This window comes from Tenrec ecaudatus, chromosome 1 (genome assembly GCF_050624435.1).
Source record: "Tenrec ecaudatus isolate mTenEca1 chromosome 1, mTenEca1.hap1, whole genome shotgun sequence".
Taxonomy (NCBI): domain Eukaryota; kingdom Metazoa; phylum Chordata; class Mammalia; order Afrosoricida; family Tenrecidae; genus Tenrec; species Tenrec ecaudatus.
In genome coordinates this window covers 253,432,418-253,457,879 of record NC_134530.1, presented here as the reverse complement: position 1 = coordinate 253,457,879, position 25,462 = coordinate 253,432,418, and the positions used below count along the sequence as shown (strand labels likewise).

Genomic DNA, 25,462 nt, shown 5'->3' with positions numbered 1-25,462 from the left:
CAGCTGCCTGGACCTCTGCAGGGTAGAGCCCCATTCATTTTCTCAGCCGGAAAGTCCTCTGGATCGAGGCCGCTATACACACGTGCAAGTCTCCGCTTTATTGATTGTTTTGAAATTTAATACAGAGCACACCTAATGAGTCAAGCATGTTTTTACTCCTTTACAATGTCACTGCTCAAATCCACGGCCTCCACATTGAATCTGACTCATAGCAACCCTGCATAGGGTTTTCAAGGCTATACATCTTTACAGAAACAGTAGCCTCATCTTTTCCCCAAGGAACAGCTGGTGGGGTTGAACCTCCCACCTTCCTGTCAGTAGCCTAGTACTTCTACAGGGCCTTGAAAATCATAAAAGATTTTAGAATGAGCAATTCGGAATGGAAATGGAAGGATCTGAGGTGCGTCAAAGGAGTCCCGAAGGCATACATTGAGCTGCCAATCATGAGCTCAGTGACTTGAACCCATCGCTGTCCACTAGAGAAAGATGAAGGCATCTCTAAAAGCCCCAGGGGCAGGTCTACCCTGTCCTATAGGGTCCCGATGACTCGGAATTGATGTGCTGGCAATGACTATGGAACTTCCATGGGGACTGCCATCATCAGGTTTCAGCAGGTGGGGATAATAGAGCGAACCCAGTATCCTCATCCGAAAGCAGTCCCACGTGCGATAAGGTGGGTACTTAATCAAACTGAGCCATAAACAAAGAAGAGAACACACACACACAAACACACAGTTGCCATCAAGCTGACTCCACAGTATGGTGACGCCTGAGGCTCAGAACTCAAGGGTGCTCCAAAAAGTTTGTGGGGGGAAAAATAAGAAATTGAAAGATAGGGAATTTTTTCTGGTCCCCTCAGAGTACTGTTCTGCACAGGGATTTCAGTGGTGGATTATTCAGATGTAGGTGGCCAGGCCTTTCTTCCTTGACACCTCAGGGCAGACACAAACTTGCAATCTCTTGGTTAGCAGTCAAGTGCATCGACCATTTGTAGCAACCTAAGGATTTCTACAAAACTAAGCACTTGTCTAAAAAAAAAAATAAGGAAGCTTGTGAAAATACACGAAATTAAAACCTGGTGCTAGAGATCAAAAGAACGGATTCTTCTGGACATGAACTGGGGAGCTTAGTAACCAACAGCGATGGCGAAACCCTCTTCCCGGGCATGGAATCCCTAAGATGTGGACTAGAGCTTCTCTTGGCTTCCACAGTGCTAGCAATTATATCCTGGTTCTAATTAGAAAGTGGTTATTAGTTTTTCCTACAGCACTACTAATCCGGCTGTACCCCAGTGCCAGAAACACAGTTTATAGAGCTATAAACAGCAACAGTAATGGCTGGAACTATTTGTGTGGAGCAGTAAATATTTCAGTTCGTTGTTAAACAAAAGAAAGATTGTGCCTTTTTTTAAGGGTGTAAAGAAAGTGAATTAAATCCCCCCTCCTCCCACCCCCGCTCCAAATGTTACAGCAATTGTGGTTCCTGCTTATTGTCGATTAGATTCAAGGTACAAATATTTAGGCTGGGCGAGCAGATGGCCCCGCAGCTGCAGGCCATGAAGTTCCAGTCCACTTTAAAGTAAACATTTGTAAGTCGCCCACTTGACACGCCGAGTGATTCACGGGTTGAACTGCCACGGGCTCCGAGGTAGGGAAGCAAACCGGGGGTCAGCTGAGCGCTCGGGTCAATCACCTGCATGCCACAGATGGGGTCCTCGCAGAGGTACACCCCAGGGGACTGGCCGTCCTGCAGGCTGCCGGTGGCCACCTCAGACAGCAGGTCCCGGAGGGTCTCCTGTTTCCCCGACACCTCCACGGCGGAGATGCGGACTGAGAAACGGGCTCCCGTCTTTTCCTTCCGTTCGTTGATGAGCTTGAAGAGCCAGGAGATGGCACAGGGGATGATGCCGAGGCTCTGCATGGAATCGTCTTTTCCGATCATGGTGTAGGATTTTCCTGGGGGCCGGGGTGGGGTGGGGGAGAGAGAGAGAAGACAGGGAAGCCATGTGAGTGTTCAGCTGTTTCATAGACTCTCAAAAGATGGAGGCAAAACACAGGGCAGAGACAGCCTAAACGCCCACCCACCACAGGAGGATGGACAAACAAATGTGATGCAGAGACACCATCGACTAGTAGTCCTAAGGAGCAATGAAGTGCCGATAGGTGCTCCAACAGGGATGAAAATACCGGCCCGTGTGTACTCAGTCAGGGGCAAAAAGGCAAATGCTGGGGGCGGGGTGCTCAGTCATATGAAATATCTACACTAGGCTATCTATAATGATCCAAGCTTATTAGTGGTTACCAAGGGCAAGCGGGAGCAGGAAGAGGGCAGAATCATTGTTCAGGAAGCACAGCGTTTCTGTACACGGTGATGGAAACTTTGGCAGTAGATATTGGTAACGGTTAAAGAACATGATTAATGGAATTGCTACCACTCTCATCCATGTGCAAATGTTAAATAGGCACATATTGTGATATATAAATATTTTAAAATGGATGCAGAGGATGCAGAAGAGAGGCCTGGGGAAGAAGGAAGAAAAAGGAATGCAAATGTGAGAGAATTAGCAAGCATGAACAATGACAACAACAACAACAGCAGCAGCAGCAAGGGCCACTTCTGCGACCACTGATTAAAACAGCTATCATAAAGAACGTGAGCGCCAGGCTAACGACACAATTACGTGCCAGTTTACCTTCAGGAGGATCCCCGACGAGGGCTCTGCAGCGTCTGTGGCTGTCCTACACCCAGGGAAAAGGCAGGCGCCTTTCATCATGATTGCAGATCTTTTTATAGCGGCCCCGCAGATTAACTTCACATACTGACACTTTATACCCTTTCTCAAGTTAAAGGCGGTGTATATTTTTATAGCACGAGCAACTTCCACTAAAATCTGGATCACCGCTTTGATCAGAGATGGGCTGAGGGAGGCAGATGTGGTCGTGAGATGAGAGAGACGTTCTGTCCTGGCCTCACAGTGGCCTCTACCCCCTTCCGCGAGGGGTGCTTTATGGAGCTCTTCCCAGGACTAACCGAGCCCGCCTATAAAGTGGGACCCGACGAGCTGACAGCCAGAGGTGAGGCGTGAGAAGCACTGAAAGGGAACTGAGTCATCAAGACCCCTATCGGAACTCGTGTACACCGTCGACGGGGCTGCAGACTTGTTTAACCACTGTGGAAACGAGCAGGCTGTTTCCTTACAAAGCTAGCAAATGAAATATTATATGACCCAGCAGTCATATAGGTACGGAGCCCAGAGAAATATGAGGGGGCTTCGAAAAGTTCACAGAAAAAAAACCGAAACGAAAAGCGAATGGAAGTTTTCACGCCCTGTGGAAGTCCTCCTCGTGAGTGCCGTGACACGACGAAACGTGTGTGCACGTGTGCTCATCCAGCATCATTCACAGTACCACGGAGATGGAGACAAACCCAGCGCCCCTCGCTGGAAGAATGCACAAACCGTGGTCCCCACATACAGTGGAATGCCAGGCAATGAGAGAGAGCAACGATAAATCGACATGGCGTCTGACAACATAGATGACTCTGCAGGGCACTAAGCTGAGGGAAATAAGTCAAACACAAAGGGTACAGACGAGAGCCCCATTATACAGAGCCAGCAACGGGTTTGCACACAGAAGTAGTTATTCTTTGCTGGTTGCAGGGGCAGGAAGAGGGGAAGAATTTACCAACTAAACAATACATAAGAAATCATTCTGGCAAAAGGAAAGGCAATGCTTAAGATGGGGGAGGCCGCACAACATGGCCAAGGCAAAAGAAGATCGACAGGCACCCAACAATAACACCTACAACAGCTGTGAGGACTAGCAACAATCTGTGAGCGGGCACCTGTAAATACATATGCTAAATAGGCTAGGGAGGTCATACAAGAGTACAGCCATACATATTTTATACAAGGGTACGTCAAAAAGCATCATTACACAATCCCAGGAAACCTTTATTAGACAAAACTACACAAACGTGAAGCTGTCGTCTTTCTGCATATCCTCCATCTAGGTCTATACACTTCTGAAGACAATTAGTTCGGAAGACCATTAGTTAACGCTTCCCCCAAGAGTCCTGCAGCTTTGACACCGTGTTTAAAACGGCAGCTTTGACATCCACAAGGGTCACTTTTCAGTGTGCTTTGCGTTTTGAAGCAAAAATGAATCTGAAGGAGCAAGATGTGGTTCGGAGGGTCAAAGGGCTGAGGGCTTCTGGGTGATGTTCTTTGTTGCCCTCAAAGAACGAGCAGCAACACTGTTGGGCTGGGGGGAGGGAGAGAACCTCTTGGCTCAACTTTCCTGATCTTTCTCTCACCAAGGCTGATGTCAGTTATCTTAAAACTTCTGAATAAGCCCCGTGGTTAACCTATGTCTTTCAAGAAAATCTATCAAGATCACCCTTTTGGAACCTCAAAAACAACAACAACAACAACAACAACACAAAACTCACCATTTGCTGTAATCTTCTGAGTGGACCTTTCTCCTTGAACTGAACCGGCCTGATCAGTCCCCTTGGGACTCATTTTTGATTGGAAGTCACACTTGCTTTGGGGACCTTTTTTCCCCCCGACCCTAATGTCTTTTGGGTCATATTGGCAGATTTAAGACTTGTCCCACTTAGATTTGTCCCATGTATCAGTTTGCTCTCGCTTGAAAGACATCAGTTTTGATGGTGCTTGAAAGACTGATGGACAGATCCGCTCTTTGAGCTAGCTGATCGCCACCCAATGCTTTGTTTTTAGTGGGTTTTTGGAGGCGCACCAACAAGACTAAAACAAGTACATTACTTAGAGATATTGTCTGCAGCCATTCACTGGCAGCAGAGACAAGCTTAAACATGTTCTGTTTAGAACAAACCACATGCACCTGTGAATTGGAACCCTAGTACCAATCCTCTCTTACGTACTCTTGTTAGTATATTGGTGGATATTTCAACATACATATTCACAAATGTTGTACATATGCTCATATATATTGTATAGCATACAGAGAACACAGTTAGGGAAACTACTCATCAGGTCTGGGCCACTGAACCAAAGGCTAGCGGCCAGAGTTTGAGATATCTAGGTCAATTGGCAAACAGTTTATAAAGAAATCATCATAGGCTGGCGAGTAGCATCTGAGGTCCTAAAAGTTTGCAAGCAGTCATCTAAGAACCGACTCTTGGTCTCTTCCCACCTGGAGCAGAAAAGAATGAAGCAAACCAAAGCCACCGTGAAGCAATTCGTTCCAAGAACTAATGGTCCATAGGCATCACAGCCTCCTCTGATCAGATACCAGAAGCACTAGCAGCACCTGGTCACCACTACCAACCACCCTGACCAAGAACACCATGGAAGAACCTAGTTAGAATGATTACAAAGGAAGTAAAACAAAATTCAAAGTCCACATAAAGATCCTACACCCCACCCCCCCGCAAATCCTGATCCATGTGGCTTCCCTAACAAATTGTATACCAAACTCTCAGAGAAGGGTTGGCATCAATTCCATTCAAACCATTCCAGAATCTGGAAAAGGATGGCATACCTCTGAACTAATTTTATGAAAAAAGCATAATTCTGATTCCCAAACCAGGCAAAGAAACCAATGAAAAGGAAATTGGACACCAACGTCCTACCTGGACATAGACATAAAAATTCTCAACGAAATCCTTGCCACTAGAACACATGAAAAATCAAAACAATATTGACCAAAAAAGGATTCCTACCACACATGCAGAGAGTTCAACATTAGAAAAGCAATCAATGCAAATTACCACATAAATAAAGGAAATGAACTATACAATCCTATCAATTGTTACAGAAAAGGCATTTGACAAAATCCGATAAATACCCATTCCTGATATAAAAACACTGAACAAAACAGGAACAGAAGAAAAATTCTTCAACATAAATAAGGGCATATACACAAAAATAATAGCCAACATCTACAAAGAGATTAAAAAGACATATAAATAAAACAGCAAAACAGCACTATAAGAAACCCAAATATACCTACATAAATAGAAGAACTGATCTACATAATAGGAAAAAATATTACATACTTAATATTGTGTAAATCTCAATACGACTCAAAGGAATCTACAGACATAAGATAATTTTCATCTGGAGTCCAGTACCAGTTTTTAAAGAGAGAAAAACCAATCAACAACTTTTCATGGAAAAGAAAGAGACTCCAGATAAGAAAAGCATGATAGAAGAAAAAAGTTAGAGGCACTTCCAGATTTTAAAACCTATTCCATAGTCATGGTAGCCAAAGAAGACATGTCTGTCACTGACGAGAGACATTTCGTGGACTGGCAAAGAAAGACACACAGACTGGCGGAATAGAGCAATGGCTGTATAAACTATCCACTTTGGGGTAGCTGATCCTTGACAAAGGGTGAAAACCTATGACATGGGGGGTCGTCTGTTTAACAAACAGTGCTGACAAAAATGCTTCTGGATACCCCTCTGCGGAAGAACGGACGAGGATTGCTCTCTTTCACCATCTACAAAAACTCAAGATGAATCAAAGAGCTAAATGTGAGACCGAAATTCATAAAGCTCACCAAAGAAAAATAGAAACCAATTTAGGCTCCCTAATACATGGCATAAATACGCTATAAACATATCTAAAAATGCACAAACAGAAGAAGACAAACTGGACCGGTCTAATCAAACACGTATGTGCATCATAAGGTTTTGCCAAAGGACAAGAAGAAAGCCGACAGAATATGAGAACAACTTTTGGCAACAACGTATTAGCCAATCCCTAAAATGTACAGAAAATTTCAAAACCTCAACAACAAAAAGACAAGTAATCTAATTTTAAAATGAGCAAAGGAACGTAACTGGAGATTTTACCTAAGATTTTACATGTAGTGACTGACAAACACATGCTCACAAACAACAGGCACGACAGAGTTACACATCAAAGAATACAATGAGATATCATCTCATCAACATGAATAGCAAAGCTAAAAAAACCTTGAAACCAACCATGATGGCGAAGCTGTGGGGAGACGAGAGCCCTGTGACATTGAAAGTGCCAACAATGTTCATTGTTACAACCACTGTGGGAAGAGGTATTGAACTTCCCTAAAGAGTTGGAAATAGATGTACCTTATGACCCGGAAATTCTACTACCAGGTAAACTGGGGTAAGTCAAAACGCATTTCCATGCATTTCCTTGCCTAGGTTTCTCCCAAACAAAGTGTGTCTAAACATGACTCTATGTTCAGCTGATGGTTCCCTCAGTATCTCAGTAATGCACTTGTCTTCGTCTTGTTAAGATGTCTTTAAAAAAGTCATTCAAGACATCTTAGGAGATCCACTGGCCGAGTGTGCCAGTTAAATTCCAGGGATAGAGGATGTCAAAACTTCCATTTACCGTGGCGCAACTTGAAGAACTTGCTGCAGAGAAGGGTTAAAAAGACAGAAATACTGCCTTCAGAAGTGTGTAGACCCAGATAGAGGATCTACCAAGAAACAATAGATTCACATTTTGATATTGCTGTTTACTAAAGGTTTCTCTAGTCTTAGAACAATGCTATCTTACTGATCCTCATTGCATAGATAAGTGATATTTGGACATATATATATTTATATTGCTGCACAAATATGGGGGCTTCAACAGGTGTGTATGGAAAGAAATGAAAAGAAAAGAATGGAGTTTTCCCACCAACTTTTTGAAGTCCTTCAAAGATCCATGAATATAATATAGCATACAGGGGGCAAAGTTATAAAAACTTTTTAGACATAACCAGACACTTTGAGGGGATGAGTTGGTGGGCCTAGAGGCTCCGGGCTGTATGCTCAAGGGTCACCAAGGTCAACTGACATGACATCGTCAGTCCACAAATACATTGTTCTAAATCCTGTTTTGGTGAGTAGTGACTGGGTCTTAAAAGTTTGTTAGCAGCCATCTCTGGTGCAACCCTGGGTCTCTCCTTATCTCGAGCAAGTAACAATGAAGAAAATAAAAGACACATGGGTATAATTAGTCCCAGAGGCAAATGAACTGTGTAAACCTCAGCCTGGGAGACAAGAAGAACTAGATGGAGCCTGGCCACGCTGCTGACTGTACTGAACTGGAACCTAATAGAAGGTCATTAAAGAAGGGAAGAAAAATGTGAAACAAAGCTCAAATAGTAACAAAGATCAGGTTCAGTGGTTGAGCCCAGACAGGTAGAACCAGTCCCTTACATGCCCTGCAAATCTGGAACCCCACAGAGCCCTGTGGTTCAGCTTTCAGCTGCATGAAAGTCAAGTCTAAAGGTGAAAAATAACACCAGAGAGTGCACACTCCTCAGGGAATCAAAAGGACAACATTTGTTCCAAAGGCAGAGAGAGTTAAGAAAGAAGAAGGAAAAGGGGGAACCCATCACATGGTTGGATATATAGCCCCCCAAAAAGAGGGCAAATAACAGAAATGTGGGTGAAGGGAGACAAAGGACAGTATAAGATACAATATAACAAAAATAAAATATAATTGATCAAGGATACATGAGGGTGGGAGGATGGGGATGAAGGGGAGGAAAGAGGAGCTGGTACCAAAGGCTCAAGTAGAACATGCTTTGGAAATGATGATGACAACATAGGTACAAATATGCTTGATACAACTGATGTATGGAATGTTATAAGGGCTGTAAGAGCTCCCGATAAAATGATTCAAAACAGGAAAGAAAGAAAAAGGAGTGGACACAGAAAACCAGGAGGAAGAGGGACAGAGGCTGTTACATCTTGGGAACTGCGACCAACGGTGATACGTATAAATTGTTTGACGGATGACTTGTTTTCTCTGCATACTTTCACTCAAACGGCAGTAAGAGTATAAGCAAACAAACTAGTAAAACTAAGTAAGATTGCGGGAAACCGAGAAACACACTGGAGGAGGTGCAGGCCACGCAAGTAAGTCCTGGTACGTGCACAATCCCACAAGTAACGGCCACCTCTGAGCAGACGCGCGAGGCATGCGGGCTGAGCAGGTGTAGGAGCGAGAGCAGGAATGTCTGCATAGGCTGAACAGAGGCTATCTGTACATGGGTGTTCACTTTCACTCAGAATATATTCACGGATATACTAGGCAGACGGGGGACAAAGTTATTCAGACTTCTTGGGCAGAAACCGACTACCTTCACAGAAGAGGTCAGGAGCACTGTTTTGAGGGACCCCCCAGACAGCACTGGCATAACAAAGTTCACCAAGACATGCTACATCCTACTTTGGGGAGTCGTGAGCAGGGGATTCAAAGCTCATGCCTGGCCCCCTGAAGCGCAGCTTTTGACCTCTCTAAGATGTCCAGAGGGCAGAAGCGTAGACTCTACAACACTGAGAGCAGGAGAATTCGAAGGAACCTGGGATCCCTGCCAACTGCTCGGAAAAGGCTCATATTAGAAAGTCCTGCGGAGAGTGGGAGAAAAATGTGGAGGAAAACTCACAATTGGAAAAAAGACGATTATTGGTCAGGTAGAGACTGATGAGGCCCTCAAAGTTATGGTTGTCCGTTCCCGTCAGGCCTGGAAGGGGACTCCCCTTAGTTTATGGTTCCATTTTGAGCCAAATAACAGGCAGGAATCCAAGGAGACATAACACTCGTGTGGCATGCACACCTTAGAATAGCAACCATCTGAGATCAAAAGCACACCGCCCAAGGACAATGTTCGGAAAAGTCAGAAATGGACAGGGGAAATCCAGGGAAGAGGGATAGGTGATGGAACAGTATTGGTTGGGGTGGGGTTTGCAGTGAATGAGATGAACACAAATGGGAATTGTTCCCTGTAAAGCCGATCATCTAAGTGACAAAAAAGTTAAAGGCAAAGAAAGAAGACTACTGGTTGGAAAGAGACTTAGGATTCTCAGAGACAATATATTACCTTGAGAGACCTTTCTAACTGGAAACTGAGAAACATTCAGAGGCCACCTTCCAACCACCTAATGGATGAGGCTTTCAAACAAACAATGTGAGGAATGCGCTCCTTAAAAAGAGCAGCCACAGGAGACCACAGGGCAAGGCCGCTTACCACAAAGCCAAGACGAGAAGCCCTGGAGGGACAAGGAAACCAGCTGAACAGAAACCAAGAACCCAGAGTGGAAAGGAAGGGGTGAATGCGGACACTTTGTGGGAACTGCAACCAGTGTCATGAACGATTTCTGTATGAATTATTGGCTGGGAGAAAACGAATTTTCTACATAAACTTTCATCTTTTGCGCCCCCCAATTATTTAAAAAACAAATAGGTTTCTGTTCATTTGTTCTGCTTTGCTTTTTGTTGTTGTATCTTTTTCTTTATATGAAATTCCGGATGAGTACATCTATAGAGACTGTAACCAGATGAACAGTTTCTTAGGGTGGGGAGGAAGTGGGAGTTAATCACGAGTTCCAGAAAGAAGAAAATTAAAATAGATTGTAATAATGATCGCGTAACTCTTCAGTAGACTTACACCATTGTAGGATATGTGAATTATATGTCAATCTAGCAATAAAACTGTTAAAATAAAAAACAACGGCAACAATAAAACAAGCCGACATTTCTCTGCCTCTTTTCACGGCTGGGTGAGCCCAGCGTGTGCACTGTAGCACGGAGGATAAGGGACGGCAGTCACACTGCAGCCAGGTCCGCCCTTGGGGCTCTGCTGACTCTCTACCAACTTCATCCTCTTGGGGAAGAAAGGTGCCTTACCTGCCCCCTCCCCAATCCCCCTGGGGACTAGCTACATGTCCCCACTTTCTTTCTGGACTTGGCTTTGACCTCTACTAACTGGAAACAAGCTACGATTCCTTTGTTCATCGCTGAACTGGATCGCTCTTCTTACAGTGAGCCCCCATGTTTCACAAGCAGAGAGGGCTATTCATGACTATCTAATCCAGCACCTAGGAGAAATGCAATCCTCCCTTTCGTCTGAGGCCCCTGGGATCCAGACAGAAGAATGAGTAGGGCCCCATGGGCGGCCAGCGAGCAGCGGGACAAAGGGCCACTCTTACTAACCCAGCTTGGCATGACCGAAGCAGAACACGCAGCCATCTGCCCCGTTGACCACAGACTGGATCACCTCCGCCACGGTTCCAGCACACACTTCAGCCTGTCAGACACACAAGAGAAAACAATGAGTAGACCAAGCAGGCCAGGTACCATTTGCAATGTAAAGGGGAGCACCATTTCCTGGGTCTGCTCGTCCCACCAGAGTCATCCCGTTCCCAGGGGCACACCTCTATCACTGGGTGCCAGATATGCTCAGACCCTCCTGCCCTCCCCCTCCCTGCAAGCCGAAGCGTCCCACATGCTAGCTACAAATGCTCTTCTGTGAACTGAGGGTGCATTTTGGCTGCTGTGCCAATGAGCCAGACAGAAATAGGCTGAAACGTGAACATTGGGAGCTCATGAACGTGATGTCTCTTGATACTCCACTCCGGCCTCTAGGGCAAAGCAGTGAAACATTCCATTGGCCCTTGAGGAGGCATCAGTGGTAGACAGGATAGGAAGAAAGGCCCAGCGATGGATCTACTGCTGAAAAGCAGCCATGAGAGTACCACCGATCCCAGTAGAACCAATTATGGCCACGCCTCAGGACCTGGCAACATTGTACTCGGTTGTACAGGGAGTTACCTTGAATCCGGGGCTGACTTCATAGCAGCTAACAACATTCATCCTCTACACACTTGCTTTACAGATTAACCAAATGCAGCGCATGAAATGCATTAGGCACAGAGATGGGCAAAGGTGATGTTCTATCTTAGGATACCCTGCGAAGGACTGCGGTTCTGAAGACATCAGAAGAAGTACATTGTATTTGTCGCCTTCTCCCCAGAGCTCCTTTCTCTTTCTAAATCTTTGTCTCCTCTTCTGAAAACTAGCGTGCTCTTTTTTCTCTGTGGACACAGTCAACCTGTACAGTATCAACCGCCACTTTTCAGTGCATTACAGGTGTCCTTGAGCTGTCGGCTGTGTCCCATATGCAGCTTGATCATTCACTCCTGGAAAAGGACACTGCTTGGTAAAGTAGAGGTCCCATGCAAAAGAGTAAGACCCTCAATCAGATGGATTGACCCCGCAGCTGTGACAATGGGCTCCGGCATGACATTGTAATAATTGGGAGCATTCGTTCTGTTGTGCATAAAGTCAACATGAGTTGGGTCCTACTAGACAGCACTTTAAAACAACACAAGGGGAGCTGGGGTCTTCAGAGGTTTTGTTATGATTCTCCATAATTTCCGATAAAATAGAAAGATAGTATCGGTTATCAAGCAGGACCTAGCACATGGTGACCTTATGTATAACAGAAGGAAACACAGCTCAATCCTGAGTCATCCTCAGAATCGCCACTATGGTCCAGCCCTTTGTTGTGGCTCTGTGCCAATCCGTCTCACTTGAAGCCCCTCAGTCCTGCCGCACCTCTTCTTCATCAGGTAGGATGTCTTCTTTTAGCCAAAGACCCCTCCTAATGACACCTTCCAAGCAGGTGAGTGGAGCAATCTTGTGTTGTGAGTTACAGGTTTTCATCGGCTAATTTTCAGAACTAGACCACCAGCCCTTTCTTCCCAGTCTGTCTTAGCCTGGACATCCCACTGAAACCTGTCTACCATGGGTGACCCTGCTGGTATTTGAAAGATTTGTGGTGTAGCTTCTAGCATGGAATCAACATGCAAGCCATTGAAACACACTACAAAGGGACACTCGAGTCGTGACCCAATCCTTTCCATAATTCTATACATTTGGTAGATGAACAAGGAAACCTGAGAAATCTCTCTCTCTGGTTAGAAGCTGAGACTTACACAGCAGCCAAATTCAACCCACGCTCACTGCTGTCATGCGTGTTAATTCCGACTCAAAGTGGAGCTGCCCCATAAGGTTTCCAAAGCTGTAAATCTTTAAAGAAGCAAGCATATCTTTCTCCCACCAGCTGGCTGGTGGGGTCAAACCACCAGCGTTTTGTTGAATAAGCGGATTACTTTAACCACTGCACCACCAGGGCTCCTTGGAGCGCAGCGGGAGGACAGAATTATGTGTGCTGTCTAGTTGCCTTCATTCGGTCTCGGCGTCGGAGTCAGACCCCACTGAAGCACACAGGCTGTGCAAACATTGCTGCTCGCAGTAATCAGAGCACTGTGCCTCCCAGTGGGAGTCTGAAAACCAGCAGCCTCTGCAATGAATGTCGTTATTCAGCTCCAGCTTTCAGCAGCACAATGAACCAAAGAATTCGGAAATCAATTTTCTCTCCCAAACCCAAATTGAAAACCCACACTTCTAACAACTGTCGATTGTTCTGGTGGCTCCCATAGCGGCTCTCTTGGGAGCCCCTCCTGGGTGAAGGGGATGGCAGGGCAGTGCTGCCAGGGGACCTCGGGACCTTTCAAGCCCCAGGACCCATGCGGTAACAGGCTGGCACTAAACCCCGCAACGGTGACACCCAATCTCGATGGAATCTGCCGGAGGCGCCTCTCTGGAGTGGGGACAGTTATTGTGGAATGGACTCTGCTCTCTTTGGACATCAAGTGAGATGGGGGTTGGGAGGCCGAGAGCCTTGAGATACATATAAATAAACTGGATTAGATGCGAGTGGCGCTGAGGCTCTGTGGGGGCTACACGGACCTCACTGGCCCTCTTTTACAGCAGCTTGTGGAGGGTGCAGACCGAGGGTGGCCTCAAAAGGCCCCACGGGGGACCAGATCCATCTTGCAGAGGCCTGGCCTGTAAACACAGGTGCTCACACTGATGCCTTGGGGGGTCTCCGTCTCCCCAAGGGCTGCTTAACAAGATACCACCAAGTGGGTGTCTCTACCAAACAGACATCTATGCCCTCACAGTTTGGGGGCTTTCAAACGTGGTAAGTCCTTCCGGGGGCTCTGAGAGGGAAGCTGTCCCGTGTCGCTGTCCCTCTTCTGGTGACTGCTAACAGTCCTGGGTGTTTTTTGGCTTTGATCTGCTTCCAACGTTGTCATCCTTCCTCTGTCCAACTCGGTGTCTCTTCCCTTCGTTGATACCGTACCACTTAGGGCCCACCCTACTCAGGTCTGACCTCACATGAACTGATAATACCCTCGGAGACTCTATTTCCAAACAAGGCAGGCTCACGGGTACCAGGGGTTAGGAGTTCAGTGCATCTGAGTCCAGAGGCACAATTCAATCCATGAGCAGGGGCGGAGGGGCCTGGCAGCCTAGAGAAGTGTGTTGCTTCTCCCAAGAGTCCATGGATAGGGAGGCCTCCACTCCGCTGCTGTCTGAGGTCTCCCTGCCCGTAGTCCCATAAGCAGAGGTTTGCCCCAGCAGTGGGCAGCTAATGACTGCCAAGACCTCTGACGGCTACTGAGGATCGCTCATAAGGATGAGGAGGAATAAGGAGTAGTGAGATCATTGCTCAGCTTCAGGAAGCTAATGTCCTTAGACACCGCGAGAAAGCATAACTCCTAATTACCCCCGTCCGATGCGGAGGCTACTGCTTCATAGACCATCAGCCAGGACTTGAGAGCAGAGGCCCACGCCATACACTTTCTCGTTTGGGGGCTCAAAGGCATCCCTTTCCATGGGTGGATGCTGTCGTGTCCAGCAGCAGCAGGGTTTCATCGTTGGACTTCTCTCCTTTTGTGGGAGACACCCAGCCCAGGTCCGACTCCGGGTCGCTAGAGCGTATGGGCACTCACCACTTTTCTGTCGGTGGGAGTTTGTGTGTTGCTGCGATGCTATGTCCAAGTGTTGGTAGTGCTTCCAGAGTCGAAAGAAAGGGGAGTATCAGCTAATGAAAAGCCCCTGGATCACATTGTCTGATCCCACTGAGCATGGGTGCTAGGAGTCGGGGGCCCAACCTGGCACGTGCCAACAATGAAAGAGAGAATAGCAATCCCAGCTCACGTGTATGGGGCATTTAGTCTACCTGGGCTCTCTTCTGACACCTCAAGTACAGTAACTCAGAGAATCACAGCAACTGACAAGGCATATTTTAGTCAACCCCCTGTGAACAATGAGGTTCCTGAGGTTACCTGACTACCTGGGGGCACAGTGCCAGTAGAAGGGTAGAAGTCAAACCAAGGAGCAACTGGAAGATAGAGGAAAAGTGCCTTCTCAAGGGATAAATGACTTAATCTCTGAGTCAATGTGACCTTCTTTGTAAGGCAGAATACCCTCTTTCCTATAGGTACACCACAGCATGCTAGCAAGAGTCAAATGGGTTAATGTATATGAAATGGAAAATGAAAAAATTGTGTTTAGTTTACTATTGGGAAAAATTTTTTTAAAAGTAAAACATGATGAAATAAGTGAAACTGCTCCCAGATGGGTACTGGGCATATTGAGCTATCGAAATGTGAGCAAAGGACCACTTTTCTGGAATCAATCGAAAACTCGTTAAGAGTCCCTGCTTAATTTAGGACCTGGTTTGGGACTCTTAAAATGTGTAGAAATTTGTTTCTGAAAATTTGAACTCTGTTAATTATGTAACCCATCGGCCATTTATTAGACCTGATGTCCCATGTGGATTACTATGCCCGATGCCTGGCACTCTACCCGAGAAAGTCCCAGTGAATGGAGAAATGATTGCCCTTATTCATAGTTGGCCTTCTCTGGGTAAAACACTTTAGGGAAAACCACCTCATCAGTTTCCTCATGAATGAAGCCTACAATATGTGCAAATGTCTGCGGTGCGATATAGGAGTTTGTGGACGTAATCCCTTACTCGGAGGCCATGTGGATGAAATGAACAGAAGTTGCAGCTGGCAGCTATTTGCACCGTTGTCCTCAGGTTTGCTAATAAGCTCTTATTCGTTACCATACTGAATATGACTGTATATAAATTTGGGGCGTTATTAGACATTTATTCTGAAAGTTTAGCTGTCTGAGGCCCAGAGGTAGGTAAGGTACGTCACTGTTCACTTGCTACTGGGCTGACTCATTTCTGCATTCAGTCAGCGCTAGACTCACATCCTTTCCCCCGTCCTCCACCCCTCCAAGAAGCAGGCATTGTTTGGTACCAGCTACCTTTGTCAGATTTCCCAGATCTAGGTCCAGTAAGAACAGATGCCCACTAGAAGATTCAGCTGCACTCTCTGGTAGAGGGTATCATTGATTGTTCAGGAATTTCAACACCCGGAGTCCCCATGCAACTAACAAACTCGTCTCTGCCTACTGACAACATTGCCCCAGTTCTCTACCTCTGCCTGTATGTGTGCCTCTTTTGATGTGACTTTGAAGCTTCTCCCACCCAGTGAGAGATTATCCTTTCTATCCCAGAGTTAGGGCTTGCCATCGATATGAGAGATATCGCTTACTGGATGATGAGAGACAACGTGGACGAGAGTCACATTATACTATCCAGGGCTATTTTAAACCAGCCCCACGCTGGCTAATCCCTGAACATGTGATAGCAAGAGCCAAGACGAGCAAAGCTACCTACCCAACCCACAGATGGTCACCATGTACACGAGCCCATACGGTACCAGAAGAGCTGCTCAGTTGACTCAGAGATTCATGAGCAATAAGAAATGCTTATTGATTTAGGCTGCTGAGTTTAGGGGTGGTTCGTAATGCAGCAACAGCTAACTGATACCACAACTATTCCCTTGTCTCTCTCTCCCCACTGAAGCTCCACCCCACTGGTCCACGGCACAGGGCTAATCTTCAGCCTCAGTTTCGCTGTCTTGCATTCCGGTTCCTCACTAGATCTAGAGACCTGCCCTCAATTCCACTATGCTTATAAGGAGCCCTAAGACCCTGCCTAACTCTAACCTGGCAGTGACTCTCCCTTCTTACTCACCCACACTCAGCAACGCAGAGGAACCAACCTCCCGGCACTGGGACACATTCCTGGTCCCATTTTGGCCCACGGTTTTCCTGCTTCTGTGTCTCCAGGACACATTGATACTGCCCAATGTGTGAAATGGCTAGACTGTGCATTGGCGCTCAAACCAGCTCCTGGAAGTCGGTGTGTAGATGAAGGACTACTTTATCACAGGCCTCAGAAGATGCCCTCCCCGCTCACAGGTGCTAGTAAAGGAGTGAAACCCTTACATTCAGCCAAAACTCCCCGAGCCTGAGTTTTATACCCACCTGGGAAGCATCTTGTGGAAAAACGGCATCAAAGGCAAACATCTTTGGCGGGACCTGGCTCCCTCTCTTTTGAAAGGCATTTTGCCCTCCACAAGTCAGTGGGTCATACAACGTGATTTGTTTCTTTCGTGGGTCCACCTTTAAGAAGGAGCTGGATTCTGAGGTATCTCGAGCCAACGTGGAACAGATTCGAAGCATGACTTTCACCTGTTAAGAAGCAAAGACGGGGAAACGCTGTGGATTAAGATAGTTGGGCAATTTATGGTAGAGTGTCCTTATGTGCTTTGGAGACACAAATATACACAGGCACGTTGAGTTTTCTCGTGATAAATTATGAAGGAATGGAGCAGGATCCTTGGAGGATCCTGGGAAAACTGACATGTTTCTAATGACCAGGTAAAGTATTTCGATGGGTCTCCCACTTTCATACAGGGATGACACACCCTGCTCTTTGTCTTCCTCTTAATACAAATTGGAAACTAACTCTGCCCTGGTGGCCCAATTACATAGATGAAAAGGTAATCTGGACTGCCGTGCTAGAGGGGCTGGCGCGGTCCCTCGAAGCTCACAGATCAATAAGCCATGCACATAAAAGTTAGCTCCATAATTTACTCCTCGCCCCAGCTCATCAGGAGTCTTGGAGACAAAAATCCACAGTTAGCAGCGTCATCGTTAGAGGGGTGGGAAATGACCCATTTTTAATAGTCAGCATTTGCAATGGGTCCAAAGGGGCAACAGTGATAAAAGATTTGTTTGAAACATGTTATTCGTGATGCTATTAATGGAGTGTAGAGCAGTTGTCGTCTTCGTGAATGAGAGCACATCTCGGCAGGAAACAGGCGGCAGCACACCTTCACCCGCCTTCTGAGTCATTTAACAAGAGCTTCACAGTGCTGACAGCCAGCCCAGCCTCACTGCCCTGCCACTGCATATGGAAATAGGCTGCTCTGGAGGCCGCAGGCAGCTGGAAATCAGCTGAAGCCACACACACAGGCCTGGGGGCTAATGGCCTCTATTACGGAGGGCCTGGCTCTTCCCCCAGCCCTGGGCTTCTATGCTGCTAGTTCAGTTACATGTCAGTATATGTCAGCTAAGCACCTACTAGGAGCTAAGTATCAGGGATACAAGAACACATTATATGTACACAGACTAGCAGGTTGGTATAGAAACAGATCATTTTGGTAATATGATATGGTAAATCCTACATATGTACAAGGGGGCACATAAAAATGGAACTGTTTTTCAAAGCTATGTATTTCAAAAAATTTTTACAAAACAACCTTATAGTCTTTCAAGTGCTCTCCATTACACGCAATGTATTTGTCAAATCTGCGATTCCGTTCTTGGAAACATTTTACAAACTCATCTGTTTGGATGGCTGACAGCACCTCCCTCGGTTTTTCTTCTTCTTCACCTTTTCTATGCCATCAGATCGCTGTCCTTTTGTGTCCCTCTCCATTCATGGAAACAAAAAGTAGTCGTATAAAGCGAGGTCAGGTGAGTCAGGTGCATGAGGCAAGAGAGGCATGCTGCTCTTTGCCAAAAACTGGGGCACTGAAATGACTGAGTGAGCAGGTGGCATTGTTGTGGTGGCAAAACCTGACCTCCGTCTGCCACAAATCAGGCATTTCCCCCACATATTGCTACACAATCTTTTCAGAACCTCTAAATAGGAAGCTTGATTATCAGTCTCACCTGGTAGAATGAACTCCAAATTTACCATTCCCTCAAATAAAAAAAAAATGAGCATCATTTTCGGAGGGGGTGGGTACCCCCTCGTATACAGATGTTTGTAACACCACCCTCACAGTCTCTTCATCTAGGTTTAATGAAATCTCAGTTATGCAAATGTTTTTCTTTGGAAGGAGAAACTAAGGTTTTAATTAAATATTTCTCCTACACACAGAAACACTCAGAGAGTACTATCTGTTGTGCACAATGGAGGGAGATCACTCTACTGCATTCTTTCACTCTCCCTGTTAAGAGAGGAGGCCTAGTGGTGTAGTGGTTATGCGTGGGGCTGCTAACTCCAAGGTTAGCAGTTCAAAACCACCAGCCATTCTGACAGAGAAAGACGGGGCTTTCCACTCACTTCACTAAAGAGTTACAGTCTCAAGAACTTACAGGGGCAGTTCTACCCTTCCCTGTGGGTTGCTAGGAGTCAGGATCAACATGAAGGCAGTGGGTTTAGTTGGGTCTCTAGTTTGCTAAGGCATGGAAACTAAACGGTAGTGTACAAAGCAGAAACGGGGCTGATTCTCAGGACACTGGGCTCCTCAGATGCACTGTCCTGTGCCTGGTCTCCTAACTGAAGATCTGTGCTCAAAGGTGGCTCCTTAGCAGTCCCAGGGTGGTGCAAGTAATGCTTGACCACAAGGTTAGAGATTTGCATCAAACCAGAGGCATCTTGGTAGAAAGGCTTGTGTTAGGCTGGGGTTGATGAGAGAAACAAATCCAGAGACAATATATACATGAGAGCTTTATATCAAGAAGAAATTATATATCGAGAAAACAACCCAGCCCAGTCCAACTCAAGTCTATAAGTTTGATACTAGCCCATAGTCCATCTTCAGACTCAGAAGTCATATACAATGATGCAGAATAGAAGAATGTCACAGGACAGTGGGTCCAAAGTGGTGTGGATTCAATGGCAGTAGTAACATTGTAAGTCTCTGGCCACTCTCAGAGTGGCCCCTAACCAGAAAGGTAAGGGCAGAGAGAGGGAGGCCGCCTCCAGAGATCTATATATCTCAGATGCATCTCTAAGTGAGGTCACCAGGCTGTAACTTGATAGACAGGCCAAACTCCAATAGGGGTAGTGACACCCCTATTCGTGTATATATCTTCAAGTTGACATGAAATTATGTAACTACCACAACTTGGCAATCTACTTCTGACAAAACAGCCACTGAAAGCCCTGTGGTGCACAGTGAAGTGACCAAGAACCAGAGGCAACTTGATGGCATTGCCTTTCTTGCCCCGGTGCCTCCCAGTGCTGTGCTGCTGCGTGGGGCTGGCCCGGGGAAGTCCTCTCTGGCTTCTCTACTCATGGTGCTCCCACTGGGGTGGCACAGAATGACACCTGCCATGTCCTGGGCACTTAATTCTTACAACAGTCTTCCCGGAGCAGGCAGGCTGGTCTGCATGTTATAGAAGAGAAAACTGGCTTACAGATGCTCAAGGATTGTACCAACAACACCGAGCTTGGGGTTGTAGAGCTGGGGTCCGGATCTGCTTCTATCTGACTCCTGATTTGTCCATGATGACGACTGCGGCCTCCCATCAACCATCACCCCTCCCTGCGCCCCAGTTCTCTCTCGGGGAAAGCAGTGTCTGCCTCGCGGGGCTGTGGTGGGAACACAGTGTGTTAGCTTGGACCTGAGATGGTGGTCCTGAGCACAGGGTGGGCTCCATCCTGCTTTTCTTCCTTCCCCTGCCTATACTTGCTTCTCTACAGATCACGAGAGCCCAGCTTGTCCCATTGTCTGTGCCAAGGAGAAGCTCTGAATAGACCTTCTTGCCCTGGACTCTGGGCACCACGAGGCACAAACAGGCTATCATGGAGCAAATCCAGCACCAGAGACAGAGCCGGCTGTCAAACACAGGGCCCAACAAGACTCCTTTCACTAAGACACCATGAAACCATGGTCATTGCATAACCGGCCGCAACTCCTGCGTCAGTCTGCATGCCATTTTCTTGTTCACTGTGAAATTTCTGCAGTCGCCTTGCACTTCCATTCATTTCTGCCGCGGTGTCCCAGCAACACAGCAGGGGTGCTGAGGGTTGTTGAATGCTGCACATTCACACTGCAGCTCTCGGGTGGGGTCTGGAACGCCGGCTTCCCGCACGACAATTCCTAGCCTGGATTCTGCTGCAATGCCAGGCAGAACTGATGGAGTCACATGGTCCGTTGCGTTTCGATTTCCCTATTCCACATGCAATCTCTGGGCAGCTAGAGGTGCTGAATTTAATATATGAGTGAAGCGAGGCAAGGGCCTACGCTGAGAAGCAGGAGAGAAGGGGCTGAATTAGTCATTCGTTTGTCGGAGAGGACCGCTGGCACATCTTAATGAGGTTCCGTGGCCCGCAGTTCAGGTTCTGCATACAGGCTGCAGAGCCCGGCTCCTGGTCTGGCCAGGGAGACACACAGCTCTTTAAAAACCCATTGGACTCTGGCTGGGGGAAATGCCACGCTACTTTCTTTTCTTCGTAATTCATTTAAATAAATGGAGATTTTCTTTTGCCCCTTAAGGAAGGAAATTAGGTTTTTCTGCTTCACTTCCTTCGTGCCATTGTTCCTTTAGTCTAGCCCTCAACTTCCTGCTCAATCCTTTCTAATTAAAGTGCTCACAAGATAGCACGTGTGAACAAGAAAGTCCCCCAGACTTTTCGCCAGAAGCTCGGACTTTTGTGAATAAACGCTGTCCAGGTTCTTGGCAACGTCTCCTCCACCTCTACCCTCCCTCCTGCCCTGGCTGGCAAGGCCAGATGGTTGGTGGTCAGCGCAGCCAGGCAGCGTTCCTGGAGCAAGGGGGTCCTGCTGCTGCTTCGTTCCCAATGGCAGACCTGGTGGCAGCGGATGGTGGAAAACGGAAGAAACAGACCGAGTGGAGGGAGCGTGGTTCTGAAGTCCTGGTCCAGTACTTGGAAGGATACTCACTCTTGCTGCACCTAAGTCCTGACTGAGTGAGCTCCCACGGCGGCCTCATTTATCTAATTATTCAGTGGCTGGTAGGAGACAGCTGTTGCTCTGGGCAGCAGTTGGCTTTAGGTTCTTCCCATCAATTATCTCAGCACCTCCTCTGGACTGCGCTATGGGACCAGGGGCGAGAGGAATCGAGAGATTCATTGAGAGCCTTGCTTTCTCCTGCACTGTTCCAACCCTCCATCGACGCGGAGGCAATCACCGGCGGCCACCACAGCCCCTGGGATCACACCCAAGTCACAAACATGATCACGGCAGAGAGAACTAGATCCCTGGCTGTCCCCAGTCACAGAGCGCAGACAAGTGGTGCAGGCGGAGGAAGCTCTCCCCTGCCTACTGCTCTCCCCAGAAGCTTCCTGCCTGGTGGTTTTCCATAGACTGTAAAGCTTGGAAAGACTTTGGGCAAATTCAGCCACTCAAAGAATCCCTCGCCAAACAGATAAGGAGCACAAATGAGGATGAGGTAGAGGACGGAACAGAGGACTCCGCCCGTCATTCCCACTCATGAGTCCTTTAAGTTCCTAGTGAGGATTTAAGGAAGAATTTCTACAGACACAGATTACTACCCATCTTTTAGTTGGTGCTAATGTGGTGGCTGCTGATGAGACTGGAAGCTAGCTGTACCAGCAGGAGCTAAAATACCAGGTGTCAGCTAAGTTTCCAGACTATAATTGACTCGGAAGGAAAGCAGGTCTATGCTGACTCATCGTGACCCTGGAGGGCAGGTTCCAATTGCCCTTGTGAGTTTCCAAGACGGGAACTCTTTATGGGAGTAGAAAAGTCCCATCTTTCTCTCCCAGGGAAGCTGGTGGTCTCGATCTGCTGAACTTGCAGTGAGTAGCCCAGTCCATAACCCCTCACGACAATGGGCTTGAGCACATCAACAATTGTGAAGATGTCCAAGGATCAGGAACCGTCTTATTCTGATCATGGGTCGCTAATGACAACAAACCTACACAGGCGAAATGATGGCTGTGCCCTGCCCTGTGTTTTGGCTACGGGAAATAGCTAACAAAAGTATACCCATTATAACGATAAGTATAACCACTTCAAGGTTACAGGTTACAGCAATAACCACAGACGTCTCCAGATTCCTTGACATCTCTATATTTTAGCTCCTTTCACACTAAAGTCCAAGGGCATCTCCTGAGAATGAACTCATCAGAAACTGGTCAAGGGGCACAAGGGGCCACCTTATCCAGAAATACTGTTTTGATCATCCAAGTAGTATTAAGATCATGCTTAAATCTTTCCTGGAAATATTTTCCCAAGACAAATAACATCAACCAATTGCTGTTAACTCAATTCCAACTCCTCGAGGCCCTATGTGCATGAGAGCAGAACTGTGCTCCACAACGTTTTCATGACTTTTTAGTTTGTTGTTGTTTGTGGTGGATAAAATCTCTTCCGACACACATCTGGGTGGATGTGCCAAACCTCTAACCTTCTAGGCAGCAGTCAAGTCCACTGCTCAGGGTCTCTGGCAAATAAGACAGGCCGATCAAAAGCCACCCACAGGAAGGATGGCAGGAAAGGTAGTAGACTGGCAGAGGGCTTCTAAAACCAAAGCAGTTATCTGAAGAGAAAGCAGGGCCAAACGTAGCATATCCTTTCTCAGACTCTAGCCAGGACCTTGTTTTCTGCATTGGAGGCAAGAAGTAGCGCTGATGAGGCTAAACTCCTGTACAGAAATGTGACCTTCAAAACATTCACCCAATGGGAGAATCAAAAGGTAGCCTAGCAACCACGTTGATGACCACCAATGGCGGTCATGAGAAGGTGAAGGCAGCACCTTGCTATGCTCAGTGAAATCAGGAAACTTCTCCTAGTTTCTACACAGCTTCTTTCCACACAACTGATTCAACACGCAGGGAAAATGTGAGTGGGTTATCAAGAAGGTCTTCTGTATCTGAAACAACTACAGGCATCAGCGTGTGATGGGCATGGCAGTAAACTGGGAGCTGGGAGACAGGGTTCTCATCCAGACGTCTCCACCACTAAATGGCTGGGTGTCCCAGGGTAACCATTTCCTCTATGCACATGGAGGACGGACAGCAGAGAATTGGGTGAGGAAGACGTCGGATGGTATACGATATGATAAAATAATAATTATTTATTAATTTTTATAAATTATCAAGGGTTCAGGGGGAGGGGAGGAGGGAGGGAGGGGAATAATGAGGAGCTGATATCAAGGGCTCAAGTAGAAAGCAGGTGTTTTGAGAATGATGATGGCAACATATGTACGAATGTGCTGGACACAAATGATGTATGTATGGATTGTAAAAAGAGTTGTATGAGCCCCTAATAAAACGATTTAAAAAATAATATATTGCTAACCCACCTTAGCACACAGAACTTCAACAACACGACTCTTCTTCCCTGTTGCCTTTTAATTAAAAAAAAATCATGATGGTGAAATAGATGAGAAAATCTCCTTCCAGCCATTTTTGTGCATACAATTCAGGGACATTTCACCGAGGTATATAGCCCCCCACCCTTATCTACTACCAAATGAGAAACACACTCTCTACAGCTTGAGCGCCACCACCCCTGCTCCCCTCCACTTTCTTCTCTCCTTGCCCCAAGTCACCACTAATGAACTTTGGTCACTGTGCATTTGTGCATTTTGGATAGTTCACATAAATGGGGTTATTCAGTATTTGTCCTTTGTGTCAGACTTATTTCACTCAGCATAATGTTTTCACAGTCCATTCATGCCCCAGCATGTACCAGGACTTCGCCTTTATTTATAACTGAGTAATATTCTATCACGTGTCCACACCACATTCTGTTTATCCATTCACTTGCGGATGGCCATCTGGGTGGTCTCCACCATTTGGCTCATGTGAATGGTGCTGCAATGCACATTGACGAGCGCCTTTCCATTGAGTTATTTTCATTTATAAAATGTGCCTGCCTAAAACCGATAGGACAGACAAAGATGTTATGTAAATACATACACTAAAATATAGTTCCATAAAAGCAGAAGCCTAAAACACTTTCCTGTTGACATTTCCATGAACAACCTAAAAGGATCTTTTTGCAGGATGATTTTATGAGACTGTCAAGTTTCAGGGGGCTTTTGGAAGACCAAGGGGACCCTATATCCAGAAGTAATGGCCTTGGAGACTTTGGGTAACCCCAGCCCCAAGGAATGCCTAGAACTAAACATGTGAGTTTGAAAAGGGGGCTTTTACACATATCTTAAAAACCATCGTTCCAGCAAACCATAGGAACCAGTACAGAATCCGAGGTCCACGCCTAAGAGAGCCCAGCTATTCCAAGCATCATGCAGTTGTTAGATACAGAAGAAAACTTACTGGGTTTGAATTTCTTTGCCTAAAAGCATAATCATAACCACACATAGTATATTAAAAGATAAATGAGCTATAATCACTTTGAAGAAAGTCAAGAGACTGTTTGGAGTAGGGGTGGGGGAGAGAAGGCTAAATGACAAGAAAGTAGACGTGCACTCCGGGATAATTTTTGGACATATCTGCTCTGAGTCATAATCGCCCATTCATTCCATCAGCCATCAGCACCACTGCCATACCTTCTCACTAACTTTTACAAATCTTACCGTTGACAATGGGCTTCCAAGTGTTTTATGTTCATTTGGTTCCACACAACAACTGTGTTAAGGACATATAATAATTAGGACCATAATTGAGTAGGGAAGACCACTGCAGAATCGACACATTTGAATAAGGTTGCTGGCCAAGAATATTGAAGGTATAATTA

The 25,462-nt window shown here is 46.4% G+C and overlaps 1 protein-coding gene across 1 annotated transcript in view; it reads right to left on the bottom strand.

The window, feature by feature from the left end:
• The window catches only part of KIF26B (kinesin family member 26B), a 587,401-nt gene that overhangs the window by 77,904 nt on the left and 484,035 nt on the right, over positions 1-25,462 (bottom strand). Inside the window, exons 6-8 of the mRNA XM_075531356.1 lie at positions 17,016-17,222; positions 10,968-11,061; positions 1,693-1,955 (exon numbers count right to left, since the gene is read on the bottom strand). Of these exons, the coding sequence (XP_075387471.1) occupies positions 1,693-1,955; positions 10,968-11,061; positions 17,016-17,222 (564 nt within the window). The remainder of the gene's footprint in view (positions 1-1,692; positions 1,956-10,967; positions 11,062-17,015; positions 17,223-25,462) is intronic.